The sequence below is a fragment of the Galleria mellonella genome, unplaced genomic scaffold (genome assembly GCF_026898425.1).
Source record: "Galleria mellonella isolate WM207_F2 unplaced genomic scaffold, CSIRO_AGI_GalMel_v1 utg59, whole genome shotgun sequence".
Lineage (NCBI taxonomy): Eukaryota > Metazoa > Arthropoda > Insecta > Lepidoptera > Pyralidae > Galleria > Galleria mellonella.
Genome location: NW_026442125.1, coordinates 1,673,675 through 1,692,260, shown reverse-complemented (window position 1 = coordinate 1,692,260; position 18,586 = coordinate 1,673,675). Strand labels below are relative to the sequence as shown.

Here is an 18,586-nt window from a genome sequence, read left to right as displayed (position 1 = left end):
AGATCCAAATTGATTTGTGTATTAATATACCTTTTTATTGTTGGTGTCATATTAATTTTTTGAGATACTGATGGAGACTTCGTATATATATTTTTTAAATTAATTATAGTATTCTTCTGTTCTTCAGTGACTTTTCGTAGACGATTATTTTCTAATATTAAGTTGTCAATTTCATTGTGAGCAGTTTCAAGATTGTTTCTCAACAATGTAATTTCGGTCTTAAGATCTTCTATTTCAGTTATGCATACCGTGGACAAATCCGGTAAGCTTTTAGCCAAGTAGTCAGACTGTATTGAAGTAAATGACGTGTCGCCATCTGTTGACATAGATTGGATTCTCCGAATATTTCTAAAAGTTACGTTTTCGTTCCCAGATTCCATACTTTAATATAATCTTTTAGTTTAATGAATAACGTCAAGTAAAACCTCACACAAAATGTGGGGTCTGCCAAGAATCGAACTCACAATCCAATCAATGTTAGGCAGTATTTAGCAAACTGGTCCAATTTCAACTTCAGTAAACTTGTCAAATTTACGATTCCTAGCTGTAATAATGACGTCAATAAGATGTAGCAACCGTTGCGTGAAATTTTGAATTGTACCTCGTTTTATTTATTTTATAAGTACTCTCACTGTGGACTTTTTCACTATTTTATAAATTCACCTCTGTAGCACTTTTTATATTATCACGTATTACGCTTATGTTCTATATGAGATAAAGACTAAGTATTTGTTATATTAAATACACTAAAAGGGTTTATTTTTTTATCACTAATTTCATAGTCACTTTCACTACCCAATTTTTGTTTTTAGATATTTAGGGAATATATGTATTTAATAACGAGATAACATTTATACATAGATATTAGCACTTGTTCTACCTTTCACAACTTTTTTGTATTAGTAAAATTGATTTTTACAATAAATAATAATTAATTTGTATCACGCAGTACAGAGACTTGTTATTAATTATGCCAAGCGATAGACACTGATAAATACCAGACACAAGACACTCAGACACTCGACACTCAGACACTAGACACTAGACACTCGTCACTAGACACTAGACACTCGACACTCGACACTCGACACTCAGACACTAAACACTAGACACTAGACACTCAGACACTCGACACTCAGACACTAGACACTCGACACTCGACACTCGACACTCAGATACTAAACACTAGACACTAGACACTCAGACACCCAGACACTAGACACTCAGACACTGGACACTCGGATACAAGACACTCAGACACTAGACTCTCAGACACTTGACACTCAGACACCCAGACACTAGACACTCTGACACTCGACACTCGACACTCAGACACTAAACACCAGACACTAGACACTCAGACTCGACAATCAGACACTGAACACTAGACACTAGACACTCAGACACTCGACACTCAGACACTCGACACTCAGACACTAGACACTCGACACTCGACACTCGACACTCGACACTCAAATACTAAACACTAGACACTAGACACTCCGACACTCGGATATAAGACACTCAGACACTAGACTCTCAGACACTTGACACTCAGACACCCAGACACTAGACACTCAGACACTAGACACTCGAAACTCGACACTCGACACTTGACACTCGACACTCGACACTCGACACTCGACACTCGACACTCAAATACTAAACACTAGACACTAGACACTCCAACACTCGGATACAAGACACTCAGACACTAGACTCTCAGACACTTGACACTCAGACACCCAGACACTAGACACTCAGACACTTGACACTCAGACACCCAGACACTAGACACTCAGACACTAGACACTCGACACTCGACACTCGACACTCGACACTTAGACACAAGACACTCAGACACTCGACACTCAGACACTAGACACTAGACACTCGTCACTAGACACTCGACACTCGACACCCGACACTCGACACTCGACACTCGACACTCGACACTCAACACTCGACACTCGACACTCGACACTCGACACTCAGATACTAAACACTAGACACTAGACACTAGACACTCAGACACTCGTCACTCAGACACTAGACACTCGACACTCGACACTCGACACTCAGATACTAAACACTAGACACTAGACACTCAGACATCCAGACACTGGACACTCGGATACAAGACACTCTGACACTAGACTCTCAGACACTTGACACTCAGACACCTTTTTGGCCTCAGTTCCGTCGAACCCAAATGTACGAAACAGATATATCATCAGTTTTAATTGACTTTGGCACAGACGGCATGCACGTTATTTACCCTAAAGCCATACAGTTTCCAGCAAAATTCAATTATGGTACGGCTGAAAAAAGGATGTTGCCCTTAGTTTTGTCATGAGTATTCACCGTCCATAAAATGCAGGGCAGCACCGTCGACCATGCAGTAGTATATTTGGGCTCAAAATGGTTTGAGGAAGGACAAGCATACGTGGCTCTAAGTCGAGTCAAGTCTCTGGAAGGGCTATGTATTGAGGAATTAGATTGTACTAAATTATCAGGTAAGAAACCATGTAATAATGATGCACTGAATGAATTAAATAGAATGAGGAATATTCGGTAAACAATTTCACTAAATACTAAAAACAAGAAAATAAAAATCGGTAAAAAAACTTTTAAGTTAAACGGTTTTATTTTATGTGCACTGAAAACTACAAAATAAATAAATAGTTACTTACCTATCAACCTACGTAGGTGATCTCGGTCATTAATATCTCTGATGGTAGTGGTTGTCATAACATGAACCATGTCAGCGGCCGAAAGGCAGTTCATGAGAGAACACTAACACCAGGGTTTGCTTGGTAGGTAAACTAAGCAGCCCGCACTATAACAAGTAGGTATTTTGACCTTCTAGTTCAGAAATATTTTAGTACTAGGCAGAATAGCTTTTAGGCATATTAGACTAAAATAAAAACGTGGGGCCCCTCTGAAATCATACCTATAGCAGAGCATATCTTATACTTTGGTAGATCATGAGCTCGGCGTTCGCTGGTGAAGCCGTAACGGCTGGTTATTGATGGTCAAAACCTCCAGTTACGATTATAGTAAGTCGATTCAGCGGACCCTGGACTCCGGAGCTATGAGGTTTCGGATGCGACCGGGATAAACCGCTAGGATGATGATGATGACGATTATAATAAGTCGATGCAATCCACACTTAGTATAGTAGAAAGTAATACAGAAATAGTTAATGGGCCCCACGTTTTTATTTTAGTCTAATATGCCTAAAAGCTATTCTGCCTAGTACTAAAATATTTCTGAACTAGAAGGTCAAAATACCTACTTGTTATAGTGCGGGCTGCTTAGTTTACCTACCAAGCAAACCCTGGTGTTAGTGTTCTCTCATGAACTGCCTTTCGGCCGCTGACATGGTTCATGTTATGACAACCACTACCATCAGAGATATTAATGACCGAGATCACCTACGTAGGTTGATAGGTAAGTAACTATTTATTTATTTTGTAGTTTTCAGTGCACATAAAATAAAACCGTTTAACTTAAAAGTTTTTTTACCGATTTTTATTAGCCATATTAAACTGCTTTCAAGATATATAATCAACCAGTACGAACTATGCAGCTATGTATGAATGTACCTATAGCTAGTTGCATGTACGTAGCTTGGACTCTGTAGATATTCACTCGTGTGCTATGAACTGAGTGAGCTAGTCTATTGGGCGCCAACCGTCCCCTGCAAACTTTTTTTGCAAGTCACCACGGTCGATTTTGAATCTTTTGCAGTGGGCACTAAAGTCGTTTTAACTGTACGAGCATTGACATATCGTGCATTGACTCAATCTCTTGAGCAAACAAATTGGTTGAGATATCGTGAACCTGCCCGCAGGGACACATGATGCTAATTTTTCGTTTATCAGTCTTGATTTTTGTCTTTCATTCTGTTTATTTTCTTTTTATAGTAAATGAACAAAGACAAATTTGTATGCACAATTGCGTTGTTATAATGTTTTTCGATGTACGAATTTGTAATTGTCTTGTGTGTGTTTTTAAAGCTACATGTTTTCACTAGATAAATAAATGTAGATAGATAGATACTCTTTATTGTTTCCTTCAAAAGATTGCAATAGTAAACTTATTATAGATATAAACAATTACAAGAAATAATCACAATGAGAAAACAATGGGCGACCTTATCGCTAAGAGCGATCTCTTCCAGGCAACCTTTGGGTGGAGAGGAGTAATAAAAATATATTTTCTTTAGTTATTAATTTTATTTTTTATTATTTGATATTAAATGGAATTGCTGTTATAAGGAGTCCTCTATAGAAGACATCATAATACGCCTGTTCTTATACATTATATTCCTAGGTAGAGATATTATTTTTGCCAATTTTCATAGTAAAAACTTTCAAAGAACGTACAAAAAAAATAGAAGTATAGTTATTTTTTCTTGTAAGAAGTTTACTGCAGTTATTTTTTACTGACTAACCTGATAAGCAAGTTTTGTCTCTTCTTAGTTTATTTTATTGGAACGATAGCCTTAAATGTGTAGCAAGGAGTCAATAAATGTGAATGACTCACGACCGCTCTTTATGACACAGTATAGGAAAACCTGTTCAGAAAGGGGCTACCGAGTACCGCTGCTTCTCCATTGTACACATACAAGTTACTGTGATCTTTGTTTTTATTTTACGAAATGGATTCTACCTAGATTATATGATAACAATATTTGAGTAAACCCTGTCATTATAAAAAAAAAACAATAATTAAAATAGTACTTAAGTATTTTTTAGGTGTACCAAACACCTTAAAATTAATATAAAAAATTGGATGAATATGTTGGTTGGTAAAGTAATAAAAATTTGTCACTATAATTTGATAATCTATATAAATAAAAATCAATTGCTTGATGTATATACGCAAACCATGAAATCGCCATGTATGTCCCGGCATAGCATGGATCCCTTCCTTTCCCGTGGGTGTCGTAAGAGACGATGAAGGGAGGACGAGGAATGGACAGCAGCATCCCTCTTAAAACATCTCTAAAAGTCTAGTAACTGTGGTTGCCAATCCGCGGCAAAGTACAAGATGTATCTACTTTGCCGCCATATATTGGTCGTAATAAAATCTCTCATATCAATTTTTCTCCTTTACATCATACAATTAGTTTGAAGACGAAGGTCCTTAACCAGTGCGTGTTGCCAGTGATGACTTATGGAACCGAAACATAGCCCAACACGATGGCCCGTACGCAAAGAAGCATAGTGCTATGATCGGAGTTTCTTTGCGTGATAGAATCTAAAACGAATATATCCGTAAAAGAACCAAATTTAATCGACATAGCCCGAAGAATAAGCAGGCTGGTGTGGCGATATAGTTTACTCACATAGCTCAAAGAATCGACAACCGATGGAGAAGAAAGGTTTTTGGGTGGCGATCCCAGTGGTAAACACAGTGTAGGTGATCCCCACTAGATGGAGTGACGACCTGAAATGCGTTCCAGAGAGTCAGTGGACGCAGGTGGCTCAAGACCGTTCTTTAAGGGGTTCTCCCCTTATGGGGAGGCTTATGTCCAGCAGTGGACGGATAATGGCTGAAATGATGTTAACGATGACACATCTACGATACGATATATCTCGTTCATTGCCAAGTATTTATATTGCTTTAATTGAAGTTGCTTTTTGCGAACAAGTATATTATACTCGTATACTTGTATCGGAAAAGGCTTTTAAATAATGCGATTTTGTAAGCTATAAATCAAACAGCCTTGGCGTACCTAACTTGACTGGAAACATCAATAACCTTTCGTACAGTAATCTAAAAATTTCAGGGGCGCGCGCAACTTTATCCATAATTTTGCCGTACGATATTTCTGCTATACCTATCTCAAGTTGAGATCCTAAATTCAAAGTTCTGCTTAGAATAAATGCTATTAGAATTCGGAGTGATCGCATATAAATCTATACTTATAATAAATCTGTAGAGAGGTCAATTCTGTACATGAAATATATTTCCAAAATAACTATCAGCGGGTGATTAGTGATCGATACTGATGCCAAAAATGCAAAATTTTTGTCTGTCTGTCTGTATGTTCGTTATAGAAACAAAAACTACTCGACGGATTTTAACGAAACTTGGTACAATTATTCTTCATACTCCTGGGCAGGTTATAGTATATTTTTCATGACGCTACGATCAATAGAAGCAGAGTAGTGAAGGTAAATGTTAGGAAAACGGGAGAAGTTACTTCATTTTTAAGCTTCCGTCGCGTGTGCAGCCTTAATGGCCACTTTTAAAAATGTAAAAATGTCCACCCGTGCGACGCCGGGACGGGCCGCTAGTTTATAATAATTCTGCAATTGATTTGTCGTCTATAAGATTCAAAGGTTTTCTCTATTATATTAAAAACTAGTTGCCTGCCCCGGCTTTGCATGGATTCCATACAAACTCTTTCCTGACAGTTACAAATACAACAAATAATTGGCCAAGTAAGTGAAACTGTTTTTTAGTGATGCGTTTGCATATTTTTTATTATTATTATTTCAGCCGTTAACTGTCCACTACTGGACAAGCCTTCCCCATAAGGGGAGTTTTGCAAGTAGTTGCCACGCATAGCCGCCTGCTAATATTACATCCTTATAAAAAAAAAAATTGTTGACAGCGTGTATATTTTTTCTAGCATTCCGTATAATCAACTGCCACAAATTGAATGCAAATTTCACAGTTGTATTTCTATATCTCTAACTCAAAATTAGGTCTATGTTTACATGAAGTAATGATATTGATGTATTTTATTATGTAAAATATTTATAATTATATGCATTAACCTATGTACCATAAGTCAAGTACCGTAGATCAGATCAAACTTAGTTTTTCATCTTTTTTTTTTTATACGACTTAGAATGGCAAACAAGTTGACGGCCCACCTGATGAAAAGTGGTAACCGTGGCCTATAGACATGAGCAGTACCATGGACATAACAGAGTATACTGTTTCGCCCATGATACTCCCCATACGTTGCCATTCCTGAGGACTCAGGTGTTATTCCTCTGTACCCAGTAAATTCACGCCATATCCCACCCTTCAAACCGAAACACAGCCATGCAAACAACTGCTTCACGGTTGAAACACGAATGGGACAGAGGTACATAAGCAATCGACCATTGTACATTACATTTCTAATACAGTTATAATATTTATCCAATAAAGATCTCCAAGCAATATTATCTAGATGTAGAATGAGTTCGAGTCTAAACTTATAAGAACATTTACAAAGACATTCCCAACAATCCTTTAATCTCAATAGACATAAATGAAATAGATAGAAAACTCAACGTAACACCTCTAAAAACTTCCAGAACAGACGAAACGACAATCAATCCGAGCAGACAAGTCAAGTTTAACAAATTCACAAAAGGGATATACCTACAGTGTTGCCAGAGTGCATATTTTTTCACAATTTCGTGGTAAAAATATATGTGACAGCGACATTTTAGTGTTATGAAATTCTTAAAGGAATTTCTGGGAAAGAATAAAATGGTTTTTTTTTTGTGCCACTTAGAATGACAGACAAGCTAATGACTCACCTGATAGAAAGCGATAACCATCGCTTTCTATCATAACAAATATTCATTTGTAAATTTACGTGTGTCATAAATGGCTCAAATAAAAAGTTTATCTATCTATCTATCCATCGTCTATAGACATGAACAGCACTATGGACATAAGTGTATTCTATATACTTTCAGTGCAAGAAAGTAGAAAGCAGTTTTTTTTTTTTTTACTTTTATATTATTTTCTTGATTTATTTTATTTTTTCACTTCAATGGTACATAATATTATAATTATTTAACACTTTTGTGCCGTGTGTTTATTCAAAATAAAGTCCTTTTCTTTCTTTCATTCAAAAAAATCATCATTCGCGCAGTACTTAAATGATTACATACAAGTTTTTGATTAACTAAAAGTTAAAAAATAAAAATATTTATAAGGATTCGAAGAAAAAAAGAACTACAAAATAAAAAAGAAAAAAAAAAAGAAATTTGCCAATTTGGGTACAAATAAAATATTGCATCTGGCAACACTAGGGATACATAATAGTGTTTGTAATGTTTTCCCTTATCCGCTGGCCTGTTAAGGCCCGGTAAAGATTGATCGCTCTGTCTTTACCAGCGTCCAATAGTGACGAATTGTTGTCTAATTTGGATCTTAGATTTGGGGAACAATAGTCGGTTACCGGCCATTGTTAAAGTTCTTCGTTTCAGCGCTGATTCAGCCCTTATTAATGAATGATGAATGATATTTTTTTCTTAAAGGTTAAAATTAAATCTTTCAATTTTTCAACGTGTACTCTTTTCTTTGCCGCGTGGTCCCGGCATAGAATAGAATGGACCACCGCTTCCTTTCCTTTGGGTGTCGTAAGAAATTACTAAAAGAACTTCATGGTCGAGAGATGGGCAGCAGCGTTTTTCTTAAAACATCACTAAGCCTTATTGCGGTTGCCGAATCGCCTGCCAAGCATGGCAACTACTGATGAAATTATGTTTACGGCAGATATGATGATGGTTTTTATATATATATATATATTTTTATATTATATATATATATATATATATATATATATATATATATATATATATATATATATATTTGTAAACAAGTAACGTTAATTCAATTGTGTGAAAAATTATACGATCAACTTGGGGAAAACTTTATCAACCATAAAAAGAATACATAAAATCGGTTTATAACCATTGAAAGACAACGTGTAAATTTAGCACAAGGCTCTTTGTACTAAAATCTATGCTGTGGAATTGCAGTGCTCGAAAGAATGTAACTCTGATTTTTATATTGTGTTTGGCTTTCCTACAACAGTATAATAGATGTCACAGTATATTCTGCAATGTCTATAAGTTACCTTCCATCAGGCCCACGTAAGCTTATAAAAAGAGAGAATATATTTTCATAAGAATTGGGTTATTTTTTCTTAAAATACATTCATATGTATTGGCAGTAATAATGTATTCAGTCTGCAAGCATATCGTATACCTGTTACCATAATATATAGATATAATCATATAGGACATATTGATCCATATATTTCGGAAACTGATATTCAATACTTATGCAATGTGCTTACAAATCAAAAATATTATATACCAACTAGCTGACTCGGCAAACGTTGTTTTACCATATACATTATTTCGAGAACTATACATGAAAATTTATCGTACTACAATTATTATATTCGATTACCATCTTACAACCCTATTGCGGTATATAAAAATTGCGATTAAAAAACACGGGTAGATCGTAAAAGCGTGAAAATTGGAATTTGTATGTATTTTTCAATGCCTAATCATAATAAAATGAAAATAAAATAAATTGTCAAAAAAATTAAAAAAATATTTAGGGGTGGGTCACCCCTATCATTGAGGGAATGAAAAATAGATGCTGGCCAATTATCAAACCTACCCAATATGCACTCAAAATTTCATGAAAATCGGTAAAGCCGTTTCGGAGGAGTTTGGTAACAAACACCGTGACACGAGAATTTTATATATTAGAGATATAAATATACCCCGTGAAAAATGTTCCAGTGCTTAGAAATAAAATGTACAGGATAAGATTACTTCTTCAAAAGACATTTTCCCGCTTTGATTTGAAACCTCTATTTCAAATAACGACTTTTGATTTGCGTCTCTCAGTTCCTATAGGTGGGTACATTTTATTTCGTTAGATTTATTTGATATTTATACATGGCGGCGTCGCCTCGTTCGGCGTACCTTTGTATTACGTTTTCTTGGGATATTAAACTTTGAAATTTTCATAGGAGACGTAATATTTGAATTGTGTTTTTGAATGGCGCTCTCGTAGGTGTGGATTGCAGGGTGTGGAACAAATTATTTTATTGATCGAAAAAATAAATGTAGGTATGTATAATTTACGAGAGGTAGACTTTGTATAAAAGTTGATTGCTTGGGTAACTCTGTCCCACTCGTGTTTCTGCTGTTGTGCTGTTGGCATATACTGAATTGGCATCAGTGAGAGATGATAGGTAAAAATGCAGTTCAGTTGGCTCATCATGATGAACTTAAAAAGAATTAACCACAAAAGATTTCCGATATCTACCTAATAAAGTATATACCTTATTATAAATTTATTTATTTATTCATTTAGGCACAGCAACAGTAATACAATTCACATTACATTGGCTATAATAAGCTTTATAACTTAGTAATTGTTTTAAAATTGTACACCGTTAATTGCTACGCACAGCGTTAGCTTATACTAGCTTCAATATTATATACAATAACAATAGAAAATGAGAACAATTCGTCACCTCTATGGTAAACTTACGAAACTGAAATAAATACATTTTACAGGGGAACGTTTTGAAATATTAGAATGCAAATAACTTTCGATAGAAGACTACTGTAAAAGATCATGATAACATTTTAGTTTTAAAATCCTGTTTTTTATTGAATGCGCTTAATTAATTATTATTATATTACAAGTATCAGAAATAAATGCATATTCGTTACTTTGCACCTTCATACATGAGAGTTCCTAGGTATTGAGTTTTACCACAGCAAATCTACGAAAGTGGCAGTTTCGTAAGTTGCCAAAGAAAATAATTTATTTTAATATCTGGCAAACTAACGAAAGTGCCACTTTCGTAAATATACCTAGGTTTTTTTTTTTTTGTGCTATGTACTGGATTTGAGTTCCTAAGCACTTGCGTTTGCGCTTTTGGTGTACGCTCGCATATGCCAAGGTTTGCAGCTGGTTAACTTATAATATGGATGATGGATTTGGGCTTCAACATTTAGTGGGTACTGAGAGCATGATCTTTCTGATGCGGATTGATGGACGATGAGTTGTCATGGTGAGGTTTACAATTTGCAGGTTGGCAGTTGATGGAGTTGATAGAAAATTTTGGAGAAGATTTGAGAGTTTATGAAGAGGGTGAGTATTGTATATATATATTTATATAGTTTTATATGTACATCTATTTATTTTATATGTATAGTATATAGATATATATATATATATATTTGCATATACGTAAATAAATATGTATTTATATATATTTATACAGTGCTTTAACCTTGCCCAACACAGATGTGTTAGGTTCGGTTAAAGGACTTGGCGTTGTTGATAATGCATCTGATGTGTGTTTTGAAGCTATGCACAGTGGATTCTTTTCCGATGATCTCTAGTAAGTTGTATGGGGCGACGCCGGCCATTCGGCAAGCGGTCTCATGGTCGAGTCTGGTGGAGTCGAACCTTGGGCAGGCCCGGATGAGGTGATCCATGGTTTGCTGGAGGTCGGCGTTGCATGGGCATTTGTCGTCAGGGATGATCCCGAAACGTTTAAGGTAAGCTTTATGATATCCGTGTTCTGTATAGAATTGTGTGAAATGGAAGTCAGGGGGTAGCACTTGAATAACTTTGGAAAGAACGTCGTAGTTCGGACACCACTGTTTTATCTGTTGACAGTTGTTGGCGTCGTTGTATAGCTCCTGAAGCTCTTCGCTGCTTTGTTTCAGATAGTGATGTTTCGTGTAGCTGAGCGGAAATTTGGCAAACATTGGAACTGTTCGGGAATTTGCGGCCGCCTTTGCCGCCAGATCTGCCTCTTCGTTCCCGGGTATCTCAATGTGCGAACGGGTCCATATGAATGATATCTGTAGTCCTTTAAGTTTGGCTTTGTGCAAGGTATGGAGAGTGCTGTTGGCTAAATGATTGGTACTGTTTGGGTTGGCAAGTTCCAGAAGGGACGACATGCTGTCTGTTAGGACAGTTGCAGGTGTGAGATTGTTATGCAGGATGTGTTCGCAGGCCCGGTCGATGGCGACCATCTCCGCCTGGAAGACCGAGCACGCTCCGTGAAGTTTGAGTTTCTTGGTAGCGATGGTTGCCCCGCCTGGGCTTCGGATGATCATAGCGGCGCCGACTCCACGTTCGTGCTTACTCCCGTCAGTGTAGCAGGAGTAGGAGTCTGTGCTTAGAAGTTCAGTGACTTGTTCGACGGTGTGTGCTTCCTGGTAAGTGATGCCTCGGCGCAGGCTGGGGTGTAAGAGGTCCGAAGGAGGTGCAGGTGAGTCCAGTGGGATGTCATGCGGGAGTGCGTCGGTGACCTTCTTGATGCGGGCCGACTCGGATTGCGCCGCCGCCCTGATTCTCCCGCATACGGGAAATAATCCGGCCAGCGTGATTGCCGCGGGAGAGCTTAGGGTTCTGAAGCCTCTTATGATGGTGATGGCTACTCCTCTCTGCAGAGCCACGAGTTTGTCTCGACAGTATTTATATTTGAGGGCTGTACTCCAGATAGAGGATGCATAACAAAGGATGGGTTCGATAACTTGAAGGTAAAGAGTCTTAACGTTATGTGGGTTTATTCCCCAGGTGGGACGGATGAAACGGATGAGTTTGTTGTAAAATTTTTTGCATTTATCTATGACGTAATTGACGTGGTTGACGAATTTGAGTTTCCTGTCGATGATTACTCCGAGTAGTTTCATCTGGTTGCAGAGAGGAATAGGCTGCCCGTCCATGTATAAACGGCACTTGCGAGCCCGGCTGGTAAATGGGACGGCGACGGTCTTCGATGGACCGAATGTTAATTTGGAGTCGAGACCCCATTGGTGGATTATGTTGAGGGCTTCATTTGTGGTTTGTTCCAGCCTGGAGGAGCAGTCCGAACGCACAATCAGCAGGACGTCATCTGCAAAGGCCTGAAGATGACACCCCTCCGGCAGATGCAGATCGAACAGCTCGTCCAGGACCAGATTCCACATGGTCGGGCCACAGACTGAACCTTGGATGCAGCCTCTGGACAGTGGTTTGGCTGCCGTGACATCGGCCAGATTCAATGTTACCCAACGGTCCTTCAGGTAATTGTCCAAAATGCAATATAAGTTGCGCGGACACTTGATATGTCGGAGTCTGCTGAGTATAATAGGCCACCAAGCATAGTCGAATGCTGCCTTGATGTCCAACGACACGGCTAGGACCTGGTCTCGTGCTGTAGAGGCGGCTTTTATATGGTTAATGGCGTTGTCGAGGGCGTGGGCGGTAGAGACCTGAGGCTTGAACCCATATTGCTGGGTATTGTTGGCGTTGGTCGTGTGGATGTGGTGAGTGAGACGTCGGGTAATGAGTTTTTCTAGAAGCTTGCCCATGTTATTGAGGAGACCTATTGGACGCGATTTAGGTTGTTCGGCGTTGCCGTTGCCCTGCCCGTTCTTCGGAATGAGTTTTATACGGGCCACTTTCCATACTTTAGGAAAGTAGCCGATCGTGAGGCATCTGTTCATGATCGCTGTGACGACCTCGGGGAGGGATTCAGTGACCGCTAGAACAATGTCAGCGGTCAGATGGTCCGGTCCAGGTGCCTTCTTCGGGTTCATCTCCCTGGCCGCCAGTAGTGTTTCCTCTTTCGTGAACGGGGGCTCGTCTCGGTTAATGGGGGGCGGTGACTCTCTCGCCTGCCGATATTTGAGATGCGACTGCCTAGTGTCCGCAGTGTCATCCGGAAAGTATTTGTCGAGTAACACCTCTGCGGTTTCCTGTGGATTGCGGGTGAATGAGCCATCAGCTTTCTGGACAGTGGATGGGGGCTGCGGGCAGGGACGCGTTTTGACGATCCGGTTAGTGACGGACCAGACGTCTTCCTTTCCCTGCCGGTTGCAAAATTCTCGGAAGTGCCTGGTGGAGCTTTCATTAAATAGTTTGGAGTATTCCGCACGTAGGGAGTTCTTGACCGCTATAGCCTCTTCCAGGGGTCTGCCTTGCCGTTTCAGCCTAATTAATTTGTGGTGTTGCCGGATGACTTTCCTTTTGCTGCTTTCCAACTCCTCGCTCCACCACGGACACCTGGCAGTGCGGGGTTGGGTGCAAGGAAGCCATTGTACGCATGCGGTTTGTACTGCAGTTGTCAATTCCTCTATGAAGTTCTCCAATTCCATTGAGTTCATGGTTGGGATGTCAGTGTATTCTTTTAATTCCGCAGGGAGTAGCTCGTCGAGCCTGTCCTTGAACTCACTCCAAGAGACCCCCGCGGTGGCGTATTTGAAAGTGGTGAGTTATGCATGGCGGTTCAGATCGCGTTTGTTGACATCATAGAAGAATTCCACCGCATGATGGTCTGATGCTGGACATGCGTCGGGATTGACCCTCCAATTAGATATTCTGTCCGCAGCCCGGCCAGAGGCCAGAGTGATGTCTATTATTGACTCTCGAACTGCACCGGATGTTGTCGAGACGAAGGTGGGGGAGACACCCGTGTTGCACACAATCAGGTTGGACGTCATTATAAACTCGGCGATCTCATTACCTCGACGGTTAGCTCTAGGAGAGCCCCACATGGGGTGCCATCCGTTGAGATCCCCTCCGATGATGTGAGCGGCGTCAGGGTTGGCTTGAACAAATTCCTCCAGATCACGGAGTGTTCGGTCAACGATGCAGTTTTGTGCGGCCGCAGCCGCCCCGCTTATCCGGGGTTCGAGGTAGATGCACGTGACATAGACTTTCGCACCGTTGAGGTTGATTCGGATCGAGCACAGATTAGGGCTGGAATGCTGCCTCATTCCGATAGTAGAGATGTTTCCTTTTTTGACCACTATGCAAGCTTTGACACGGCTGCCATCGGTGTACTGGTAAACGTCGTGTCCGTGAGTATTTGTGACAGTGGTTCCAGAGCCGGTGTAGGGTTCGTTTATGAGTGCGATTTGGTAGTCGTTGTTATGAAAATACTGGAAGAATTCGTGCTGAGCTTGGAATCCTTTGCCTAGATTGGCTTGAAGGAACCTTAAAGCGTGTGGATTTCTATGTCTGCGTTGCTGGCGTGTTTGGTGGCGATGCCGGTTGCTATTGTCTTTGTGTCTAGTGGCCATAATCTGTCCTTTCTCTAATTAAATTCATCATTCGTACCACCTGAGGGCACGAGGAGGATGTGGCGCTGTGCGAGTGGGTGGATTGCTTGGAGGAGTCGGCTGCGGATTTCCGTTGGGCGCAATTGTAGCATTTGGCCTGGCTAGAGTCTGCTTTGTGTGGGCAGTCTCGGTACTGGTGACCGCTGGAGGAGCAATGGGAGCAAATTGTATTTTCATAAGTGCACTTTTTCCTAGAGTGCCCGAACCTCAAGTACTTGAAGCATTGGAGAAGCGGGGTGTACGCTTCCACGTGTACCCGCTGGTGATCGATGTTAATGTGGTGGGCGTCGACGATGGATTTGTACAGGCGAGGGAGGCGGTGAACACCGCGTTGTAAAGGCGAGGGTTTCTGTTGCCTCGTTTGAATGCGAATTTGATATCTCCGGTTGTAGCGTCGGGAGTAGTCGCTTCCTTCACGCAATCGTTCTGTGTGGTGATAATGTCGGTCAGTTCCTCCACGGGTGTACTGTTAGATATACCTTTCAGGATGAACATAGGGTTGAGTTTCCTGGCGATGACCGCACTCACGGAGGAGGTGGGCTTGTTTACCTTCTCTATGGCTGTGTCCAGTTCCTGCTGGGTGTCGAATTCTACCCTGATCTTATTGTTCGACACATATTTAACGTTGGCAGGGGTGAAGTTGGTGTCCCTAAAAGAGACGGCCTGTCGCCATTTTTGGTGAGTCTCTTCGCTGCTTTTGGCTTCGTTTTTCGACTCGACTATGATTGCCGGTCTATACTTTCGAACTGGTTTGTTCACAGGTGCTCACAGCGTCGTTGCTGGCTTCCTGGTTGCCGCCGCTGCCGCCGCATAGGTGGTCTTAGGTCTGGAGGTGAGCAGGGCCTTGATTTCGGCGATGTCGCTCTTTAGCGTTTCTATTTCTGTGGCGACTGATGCGTCAGTTTGGTCGGTACGAATAGTAGTTTCGAGGGTGGTATCCGGCCTAGCAAGAGGAGACGGTAAACTGAGCAGTGTTCCAAGTAGGGTCTGAATGTTTTCGACTTCTTTGATAGAGCCGAGAGCTGTGGAGTTGATCCTATCTTTGTTTACTCTGGAGAGATAGGTCCCCTCGTAGACTTTTGTAGATATAGCTGTGAGGTTGTCCTTGATTTTACCCAATGATTCTTGGATGAGAGTGCCAATGTCGAGTGGAGACATCGGCGTTTGTTCCTGGCTATCGGTAATATCGGTTGCCTGAGATGCGTCAGGGCTGTCAGTTGCGGGGTTGGAATCCACTATCGGTCTCCAGGTCGGTAAGAAATCGGTAGATGAAGAGCTCGACGGAGGTGGTGATGACCGCGCGACTGAGGCCTCCGCTTTCCGCGCCTCGGCCGCCTCGGAAGGCAAATTAACCGGCCTCCTGGGCGGGGACCGTGCTAACGGCATTTTCTATCTAGTTGAATACAATTACGGTAGCGGTTCTTAATTTAAAAAGAAATTTAACTTTGTTTCTGAATCTAACGGCAGTAAGCGTTCCTAAGTAATGACAACTTTCCGAAAGTTGCTCCGATCGGACCGAGAGTGGGCTCGTCGGACGCGGGGCGACGGGTAGATGGCAGAAACGAAAGAATCGGGACAGGCGCGGGAGGAAAATTCGAAAGTTATGCGGGAAAAACGTGAAAAATTCACGTTTTTCAAAGTCGGTTGTATGGGCGAGTGAAAGCGAGACGTATGAAAGGTGCGACGATGGATAGAGGACGGCGAGACACGACTTATGATATATCACACTTGGGGGTGGACAGCGAAAATTGGGGTGAAAACCGATAATATACCTAGGTATAAACCACGTGTTTTGGTGAGAACTTCAGTTTAAATAACAACGTTATAGCAATCATTCATGCAAAATAAGTAACTTAGGATTAAAAAATTGATAAAATAATTATTGAAATATTCAAATTAAAGTGTTTATTATAGAAAATACTATAAAAATAAACTAAGTTTACTTTGGATATATCACAAAAATATGGAGATTCGAGCTATTCGGTTTCTTTAACCGTTAGAGATAGAAATTTGAAAATAAGCCACAATAAGTAGTATGACGCAAAATGTAGATTTTTAAAGATGTGTCAAATTTGAAAAATCTGTAGATTCGTTAATTTGCCATAGAGGTGACGCATTATATATTAAATTCAGACACTTCTTTTGCTATTTTAAGAAAAGAATTTAAATCGTAAACAAAAATGTCCAATTTATTACAATAATTTACAGTCTGCATATGCGGAACTAAGGATCATTAAAAATTACATTTTTATTACAATAAGGTACACGAAATAATTTTAGTGTTCTCTTATTACCTCCTGTTTTAAACGAAACATGGCTTAACAGATCGATAGCATCCCACTTTGCATAAATATAATAACATAAAGTGTTGATATACCTCCCCATTATATTATATTTATTTATATTTTATAATAATTTGAATACAATTTCCATTATTTATATTATATTATTATTCATATTGTTAATATCTTTACTCATTTAATAATTTAATTATATTTTAATGTTTGTCAAACACAAGGCATGCTGTGGTTGCCTATAAATGTAAGAACAGTGAGATCTGAGCTGCCAGTGTATTGTATTAAAATTTAGCTTTATTGTAGCCGTATCTTATGTTGGTAATCCTATAAATAAATAAATAAATAAATAAATAAACATAGCTAGCAATGAGGTTTTTGACGTATGTTATGCGGTATAGTCATAGTTCTTAAGGACGGCAACGTATATAGGATATCACAGGTATCACAGTTCATCCGTGATAGTCATCTTACTTCATGTCTTTAGGTTACAGTTACCACTACTATCAGGTGGGCCGGTGGCAGATCGGTATTTCGAGTTATGTGACCAGCTCATTGCCACTTCAGCTTACTTCTCCTTCGGGCTATATCGGTGATTTTGATTCTTTTGCGCATATCCTTATTTCAGATACTGTCACGCGAAGAAACTCCGAACGTAGCTCTCTCCATAATATGCATTAGATATTAGACACTATATGGCAACATAATCTTCAAGAAAAGAGTATATTCCTTTTTAAAAGGCCAGCAGCACACCTGCAATGCCGCTGGTGTTTTTTTTTTTTTTTGATGTGTGAAAATGGTATGCTAACGGGATATGCTGGTGGAGCACCAGTGAAGGGTGATAGATGAGAATGAAAACAGATCAGTTAGCCCATCATGATGAATTCATCAGGAATTAACCATGATAGTTTCCAGGGGGAATCGCGTGGATTGTCGACCTGGTTGGGTATATTGCTAGCAATGGGATTCTCAGTCTCTATTACTAACAATCCCTTTCCCTCCATGCCGCTGGTGTTGTGGGTGATCATGGGCGGCGGTAGTCACTTACCGTCAGGTGAGCCGCATGCCGATTGCCGTTTGCCCCCTGTGTTGTAAAAAAAAGATATCTCGTAAAATGACTTCTGGTATATGTATATATACATATATAAAAGGAAACAACAGCATTCGCTTGTATATTATTACGATTCGCTTTGGTTAATTGTTTCATTTACATGATAATCGCATTGCATTACGTCGGGGTCGGGCGAGGGACTCAATTTTGTCGCATTACGCTCTTTATATCTGTTTTGTTACTTCGTTTCTCTCAGTGGTCGTTTCCCTTCATCTAATTTCTGTTGAAGTATGCCCGTATAGTAAATTGGATATCCATTATTTTATATAATA

General features: G+C 39.9%; 2 protein-coding genes across 2 annotated transcripts; both read right to left on the bottom strand.

The window, feature by feature from the left end:
• Nucleotides 1-14,060: 14,060 nt before the first annotated feature.
• LOC128201755 (uncharacterized) lies at nt 14,061-14,870 on the bottom strand. The gene has a single exon (XM_052899624.1). The coding sequence runs from the start codon at nt 14,868-14,870 to the stop codon at nt 14,061-14,063; it is 810 nt and encodes a 269-aa protein (XP_052755584.1).
• A 27-nt stretch (nt 14,871-14,897) lies between these two features.
• LOC128201754 (uncharacterized) lies at nt 14,898-16,295 on the bottom strand. Its single transcript, XM_052899623.1, has 3 exons — nt 15,679-16,295; nt 15,125-15,558; nt 14,898-15,052 (listed from the first exon to the last, which is right to left on the bottom strand). Exons 1-3 carry the CDS (start codon nt 16,293-16,295, stop codon nt 14,898-14,900), a joined length of 1,206 nt encoding a protein of 401 aa, XP_052755583.1.
• Between the last annotated feature and the right edge of the window lie 2,291 nt (nt 16,296-18,586).

Excerpts from the sequence above, each read along its gene's own strand:
- LOC128201755 (XM_052899624.1), bottom strand. The coding sequence starts at position 14,870 with ATGGCCACTAGACACAAAGACAATAGCAACCGGCATCGCCACCAAACA.
- LOC128201754 (XM_052899623.1), bottom strand. The coding sequence starts at position 16,295 with ATGCCGTTAGCACGGTCCCCGCCCAGGAGGCCGGTTAATTTGCCTTCC. Across the intron at positions 15,559-15,678 it reads AGGAAGCCAGCAACGACGCT|GGACACCAACTTCACCCCTG; the intron begins GTGAGCACCTGT and ends CGTCTCTTTTAG. Across the intron at positions 15,053-15,124 it reads CCGCTTCTCCAATGCTTCAA|CGGTCACCAGTACCGAGACT; the intron begins GTACTTGAGGTT and ends TTGCTCCTCCAG.